Consider the following 7500-nt stretch of genomic DNA (forward strand, 5'->3'; position numbering starts at 1 on the left):
ACAACACCATCATCATCATCATCATCATCATCATCATCTCCTTCTTCTTCTTCTTCTTCTTTCGTGGACTGCATCTCCCACGTTCACTCGTTTGTATGAGTGGCCTTTAACGCGTATGACCGATTCTACCCCCACCGTGTAGGCAGCCATATTCCGTTTCAGGGGATGTGATGTGCATGCTGGGTATGTTCTTCAGTCTCCATGCCCCGCCGAGCGTTGGTTTGGATAACAGGATCTTTGAATTTGCGTATCTTTGACTTGCTTATTGATCTTAGAATGAATACACAGCCGAAAGGGGCATGTGCACAGACATCACCGTTGGTCCGGTCTTCGCGACCAGCTGGGCTTCACGCAATTAACGAAAAATCGCAACAACAACAACAACAACAACAGCAACAACAACAAATAAACAAACAAACAGACAAACTCGCCAATGACCGAATTGAAACGCAAAAGCAAACCACACGAATTGTTCAAGAAGCTAATAAAGGGGAAACAGCGAGTAAATTGAGACAGGTTCTTGAGTCTACAAATTACGTCCCTTACACCAGCTGTCATACATTTCGAAAATTTTGTAAAGGAAATGTCGGACGAAAAACATTCCTCGCGGAAGCAATAGCGGAATCGTTTAAAGCATTGGACTTTCAATCTGAGGGTCACGGGTTCGAATCACGGTGACGGCGCCTGGAGGGTGGAGATTTTTTTTCCGATTTCCTCGGTCAACATTTGTGCAGACCCGCTTGTGCCTGAACCCCCTTCGTGTGTACGCGTACGCAGAAGATCAAATACTCACGTTAAAGACCCTGTAATCCATGTCAGCCTTCGGTGGGTTACGGAAGCAAGAACATATCCAGCATGCACACCCTCTTCTTCTTCTTCTGCGTTCGTGGGCTGCAACTCCCACGTTCACTCGTATATACACGAGTGGGCTTTTACGTGTATGACCGTTTTTCCCCGCCATGTAGGCAGCCATACTCCGCTTTCGGGGGTGTGCATGCTGGGTATGTACTTGTTTCCATAAACCACCGAACGCTGACATGGATTGCAGGATCTTTAACGTGCGTATTTGATCTTTTGCTTGCGTGTACACACAAAGGGGTTCAGGCACTAGCAGGTCTGCACACATGTTGACCTGGGAGATCGGAAAAATCTCCACCCTTTACCCACCAGGCGCCGTCACCGAGATTCGCACCCGGGACCCTCAGATTGACAGTCCAACGCTTTAACCATTCGGCTATTGCGCCCGTCATGCACACCCTCGAGTATGGCTACCAACATGGCGGGGTGAATAAACAAACAACTTCCCCATGCCAGGAGGCAGTTGCTGAGAAGGACCACCACCACCAACTCCACCACCACAACAACAACAACACTTTACGCACCAAGCCAGCAGGCAGCCGCTGAGAAGTGGAAGAAGAAGAAGGACCACCGACACCACCAGCCGCCCACTGCAGACGGTCGGCCACCAGTCCTTCCAGCAGGTCCAGCTCACAGGTCCTCAGCGCTTCGTGCAGGTCCTTCTGGCCCGTGTCCTCCAGGGACCTCTGCAGAGCCGGGAAGGCCTCGCCCCCTCGCCGCCTCAGGGTCAGCAACAACAGGCGGTTCATGGCACGGGGGCCCTGGGCCTCTGTTCTGGAATTGTGTGTGTGTGTGGGTAGAGGGTGCGGGGTGGGGGGTTGGGTGGGGGGGGGGGAGGTGGAAGTGTGAAAGGGGGTCGTGTGTATGTGTGTATGTGTGGGGAGGGGGGAGGATGTGTGTGTGTGTGTGTGTGTGTGTGTGTGTGCGTGCGTGTGTGTGTGTTTTGTGTGTGTGCGTGTGTGTGTGTGTTTTGTGTGTGTATGTGTTTTGTGTGCGTGCGCGCGTGTGTTGTGTGTGTGTGTGTGTGTGTGTGTGTGTGTGTGTGTTGTGTGTGTATGTGTTTTGTGTGCGTGCGTGCGAGCGTGCGTGCGTGTGTGTGTGTGTGTGTGTGTGTGTGTGTGTGAGGGTGGGTGTGGGTGGGGGAGGAGAGGGGGTCGTGTGTGTGGGTGGGGGGAGTGTCAGGGAGTCGTGTGTATGTGTGTGTGTGTGGGGGGAGGGGGGGGTGTTGTGGATGTGTGTGTGTGTGTTGTGTGTGTGTGTGTATGTGTATGTGTGTGTGTGTGTGTGTGTGTGTGTGTGTGTGTGTGTGTGTGTTGTGTGTGTATGTGTTTTGTGTGCGTGCGTGTGTGTGTGTGGTGTGTGTGTGTGTGTGTGTGTGTGTGTGTGTTTTGTGTGCGTGCGTGCGTGCGTGCGCGCGCGTGTGTGTGTGTGTGTGTGTGTGTGAGGGTGGGTGTGGGTGGGGGGTGGGGGAGGAGAGGGGGTCGTGTGTGTGTGGGGGGGGTGTCAGGGGGTCGTGTGTAAGTGTGTGTGTATGTGTGTGTGGGTGTGTGGGTGGGTAGGGGGTGGGAGGTGAGAGGGTGTCGTGTGTGTGTGTGTGTGTGTGTGTGTGTGTGTGTGTGTGTGTGTGTGTTAATGATTTAATTTGTTAATGCACTTATGGTGTATCTAAGTATATCTAAGTATCTTGTGTTCAATTTAAAGAAAAAAGGTATTTAAGTTATTCTATTTGAAAAACGCCTGTATCTCATTTTTGTTCAAGATTGGGCGCAAATGCTGCTGTTGTTGCTGCTGCTGCTGCTGTCACTACTACTACTATCACTGCTACTACTACTACTACTACTACTACTACATAATACTATAATAGCAATAATGATAATAATAATGATAATGTGGGGTCATTTCGTTTCGTTTCGGTTCAGTTCCGTTCGGTCTGTCAGTTTCTTGATTATGTGCAAAAATGTGTTAGTTTCATGTGATGTCTTGATTATTTTTCAAGACGTACATGCATGTCTTTTATATGGATATTAATTTTTGGATGTTTGCATCAGAATAATTATGAGCAACACGACCACGTGTGAATTTCTCTTTTGAGATGATAAAGCCGACTTGACATGGTTAATTAGCCAACTGGGTCGGTTCAGTTTACAGTATAATCGGTTCAAACAGCCATCCAGTTAATGAATCAATCAGTTCGTCAGTTCACTCAGTTAACCAGCCCGATTGCTAGCCTGTCTGCCGGCCAGTGAATCATCGGAGTTAGTCAAATGTATTATCAGCCAGGTAATTAACCAGTCATTTAGTTAACCAGTGAGTGAACCAGTCAAATGTATGATCAGCCAGGTAATTAACCAGTCATTTAGTTAACCAGTGAGTGAACCAGTCAAATGTATGATCCGCCAGGTAATTAACCAGTCATTTAGTTAACAAGTGAGTGAACCAGTCAAATGTATTATCAGCCAGGTAATTAACCAGTCATTTAGTTAACAAGTGAGTGAACCAGTCAAATATATTATCAGCCAGGTAATTAACCAGTCATTTAGTTAACCAGTGAGTGAACCAGTCAAATGTATTATCAGCCAGGTAATTAACCAGTCATTTAGTTAACCAGTGAGTGAACCAGTCAAATGTATGATCAGTCAGGTAATTAACCAGTCATTTAGTTAACCAGTGAGTGAACCAGTCAAATGTATTATCAGCCAGGTAATTAACCAGTCATTTAGTTAACCAGTGAGTGAACCAGTCAAATGTATTATCAGCCAGGTAATTAACCAGTCATTTAGTTAACCAGTGAGTGAACCAGTCAAATGTATGATCAGCCAGGTAATTAACCAGTCATTTAGTTAACCAGTGAGTGAACCAGTCAAATGTATGATCAGCCAGGTAATTAACCAGTCATTTAGTTAACCAGTGAGTGAACCAGTCAAATGTGTGATCAGCCAGGTAATTAACCAGTCATTTAGTTAACAAGTGAGTGAACCAGTCAAATGTATTATCAGTCAGGTAATTAACCAGTCATTTAGTTAACAAGTGAGTGAACCAGTCAAATGTATGATCAGCCAGGTAATTAACCAGTCATTTAGTTAACCAGTGAGTGAACCAGTCAAATGTATTATCAGCCAGGTAATTAACCAGTCATTTAGTTAACAAGTGAGTGAACCAGTCAAATGTATGATCAGCCAGGTAATTAACCAGTCATTTCGTTAACCAGTGTGTGAACCAGTCAAATGTATTATCAGCCAGGTAATTAACCAGTCATTTCGTTAACCAGTGAGTGAACCATGTCAAATGTATTATCAGTCAGGTAATTAACCAGTCATTTAGTTAACAAGTGAGTGAACCAGTCAAATGTATGATCAGCCAGGTAATTAACCAGTCATTTAGTTAACCAGTGAGTGAACCAGCCTGGCAGTTAGTTAAGCACAAAAGAACCAGCCAATCATTTAGTTAACCAACGAGTGAACCAGGCAGACAGTTAGTTAACTAGTGAGTGAAGTAGTCAGCCAGTCAGTTTTGTCGATTAACAGACCAGTCTGGTAACTGCTCATTCAAATGAGGAGCCCTAAAGACCACGTACATCAAAAACGATTACGCAATCCGCCAGTACGTCAACCACCCAGTTACGCAACCAGTTAGTTAATGAATCAGCCAGTTAGTCAGTTTGTCAGTTCGTCAGTTAACCAGCCCGATTTGCTAACCTGTCTGCCGGCCAGTGAATCATCGGAGTTAGTCAAATGTATGATCAGCCAGGTAATTAACCAGTCATTTAGTTAACCAGTGTGTGAACCAGTCAAATGTATTATCAGCCAGGTAATTAACCAGTCATTTCGTTAACCAGTGAGTGAACCAGTCAAATGTATGATCAGCCAGGTAATTAACCAGTCATTTAGTTAACCAGTGAGTGAACCAGCCTGGCAGTTAGTTAAGTACAAAAGAACCAGCCAATCATTTAGTTAACCAACGAGTGAACCAGACAGCACGTTAGTTAACTAGTGAGTGAAGTAGTCAGCCAGTCAGTTTTGTCGATTAACAGACCAGTCTGGTAACTGCTCATTCAAATAAGGAGTCCTAAAGACCACGTACATCAAAAATGAATACGCCATCCGCCAGTACGTCAACCAGTTAGTTAATCATTCAGGTACCAGCCAGTTAGGTAACCAGTTAGCTAATCAGTCCGCCAGTTAACCATCCAGTTAGTCAACTAGACAGGTGACCAGCCAATTAAACTAGTCGGTCAATTAACCAACCAGCTATTTAGCTAATTAGTCTGTCACCAATCCCGTCAACATATCAATGCTTGACAATCCAGCGGATAAAGTGTGTGTGTGTGTGTGTGTGTGTGTGTGTGTGTGTGTGTGTGTGTGTGTGTGTGTGTGTCTGTGTGTGTCTGTGTGTGTGTCTGTGTGTGTCTGTGAATGTTTTTGTATGCGTGCGTTTTTGTGTATCCGTGCGTGCGTGTGTGTATGTGTTTGCGTGTTTATATATATATATATATATATATATATATATATATATATATATGTGTGTGTGTGTGTGTGTGTGTGTGTGTGCGTGCATGTGCGAGCGCGTGTGTGTTTGTGTGTGTGTGTGTGTGTGTGTCTGTGTGTGTGTGTGTCTGTGTGTGTGTGTGTGTGTCTGTGTGTGTGTGTGTGTGTGTGTGTGTGCGTGCATGTGCGAGCGCGTGTGTGTTTGTGTCTGTGTATGTTTTTGTGTATGCGTGCGTTCGTGCGTATGCGTACGCACGTGCGTGTGTATGTATGTATGTATGAATGTATGTATGTATGTGTGTGTGTGTGTGTGTGTGTGTGTGTGTGTGTGTGTGTGTGTGTGTGTGTGTCTACGTGGAGGACGCACGGACCTTTTCAGCTGATCGTAGTCATACTTGTTGATGGCCTCCTCCTTCAGAAGGCGATCGATGACGTCATTGGCCCTCAGTGACGTCACCAGTCTAGAGTGGTGGATGTCCAGGACTTCTTTGTGAACGGCGTCCATGACACGGCTGACGGGGACCAAAGAGAGAGAGAGAGAGAGAGAGAGAGAGAGAGAGAGAGAGAGAGAGAGAATGGTGTCCTTGTCCTCCTAGCTAGCTCTGCTGACAGAAAAGAAATAAAATGGTGAGATTGTCCTCCTGTTTTGCTTTGTTGACGGAAACGAAAACAAAAACAAAACAAAACAAAAAAAAAAAAAAATAAAACGGTGACCTTGTTTTCCTCTGTTGACGGAAAAGAAAAGAAAATGGTGCCATTGTCCTCCTGTTTAGCTTTGTTGACGGTAACGAAAATAACAACAACAACAACAACAAACAAAAAAACGGTGACCTTTTCTTCCTAGACGGAAAAGAAAAGAAAAAAACACGGTAAGCATGTCCTCCTACAACTTCTACCAAATTTGACTCCTGACTCTTCTCATTAAGTGCCCCATTTCTTATTAGAATCTTATATTTCAATTAGTATAGTTACAGTGTAGCCTACATTTTTACTCCACACACACACACACACACACACACACACACACACACAGCTGCGGCGATCAAAAGCAAGAAGGTTGGCAACGGTTTCTTCCAAAATCTTGCCCTTTCAAAGGCAGCGTGTCATCTCCAGGCTGATTTCCACAGCACGGTGAGAGAGAGAGAGAGAGAGAGAGAGAGAGAGAGAGAGTGGGAATACTAGCTAAAAAAAAAAGCTTAGGTGTAGAGCCCTACTTGAATCGCACCCACTTCATTGAGTAAAAACCAAACTGGGCTTTGTCTGCCCGTGTTTGTAAATCGATCAGCAAGCCTGGAAAAATTTTAGTCTCCACCAAGAAACAAATCAAGAAAAATTAAATAAGTAAATAAATAAGTAAACAAACAAATGAATAAATAAATAGATAGATAAATGGATAATGATCATGACAGTAATGAAGATAATAATAATAATAAGAAGAAGAAGAAGAAGATAAAAAATCGACAGACGCAAGGTGGTTAATTGGGGAGGAGAGCAAAGGATAAAAACAAGATGTGTGTGTGTGTGTGTGTGTGTGTGTGTGTGTGTGTGTGTGTGTGTGTGTGTGTGTGTGTGCATTCGTGTGTGTGTGCATGTGTATGTGTTTGTGTGTCTGTGTGTGTATGTGTGTGGCTGTGTGTGTATGTGTGTGTGCATTCGTGCGTGTGTGCGTGTGTTATATGTTTGAGTGTGTGTGTGTGTGTGTACGTGCGTGCGTGCGTGAGAGTGAGAGAGAGAGAGAATGAGAGAATGAGGGACAAACAGAGAGACAGAGAGTTAGCACACACATATAGATAAAGAAAATGCATAAATAAAACATACAAACACACGCACATAGATAGACAGACAGACAGACAGATAGATAGATAGATAGATAGATAGATAGATAGATAGATAGATAGATAGATAGATAGATAGATAGATAAGTGAATAAATAAATAGTTTAATAAATAAATAAATTTTAAAATAAAACACAGAAAATAAAAGAATGAAAAGAGAACTGAAGCGAGTTGACAAGAGAAAAACAACAACAACAACAACAACCAAAAACAAACAAAAAATTCAACTGTTTAATGACGGTTGTCCTGCCAAATGTCCGGCTGAGCAATCTTTTTCTTTCTTTCATTTTATGTTTGTTTTTGTTTTGTTTTGTTTTGTTTTC

The 7500-nt window shown here is 44.0% G+C and overlaps 1 protein-coding gene across 3 annotated transcripts in view; it reads right to left on the bottom strand.

The window, feature by feature from the left end:
* The window catches only part of LOC143296105 (uncharacterized), an 11800-nt gene that overhangs the window by 3167 nt on the left and 1133 nt on the right, over window positions 1-7500 (bottom strand). The window contains exons 2-3 of one of the 3 annotated variants that reach the window (XM_076607880.1): window positions 5714-5854; window positions 1383-1632 (exon numbers count right to left, since the gene is read on the bottom strand). In XM_076607880.1, coding sequence (XP_076463995.1) covers window positions 1383-1632; window positions 5714-5854 — 391 coding nt within the window. Of the gene's footprint in view, window positions 1-1382; window positions 1633-5713; window positions 5948-7500 lie in introns of all 3 variants that reach the window. The other 2 variants (XM_076607881.1, XM_076607882.1) reach the window with 2 other exon arrangements.

Source organism: Babylonia areolata, chromosome 21, assembly GCF_041734735.1.
Source record: "Babylonia areolata isolate BAREFJ2019XMU chromosome 21, ASM4173473v1, whole genome shotgun sequence".
In the NCBI taxonomy this organism is placed as follows: Eukaryota; Metazoa; Mollusca; class Gastropoda; order Neogastropoda; family Buccinidae; genus Babylonia; species Babylonia areolata.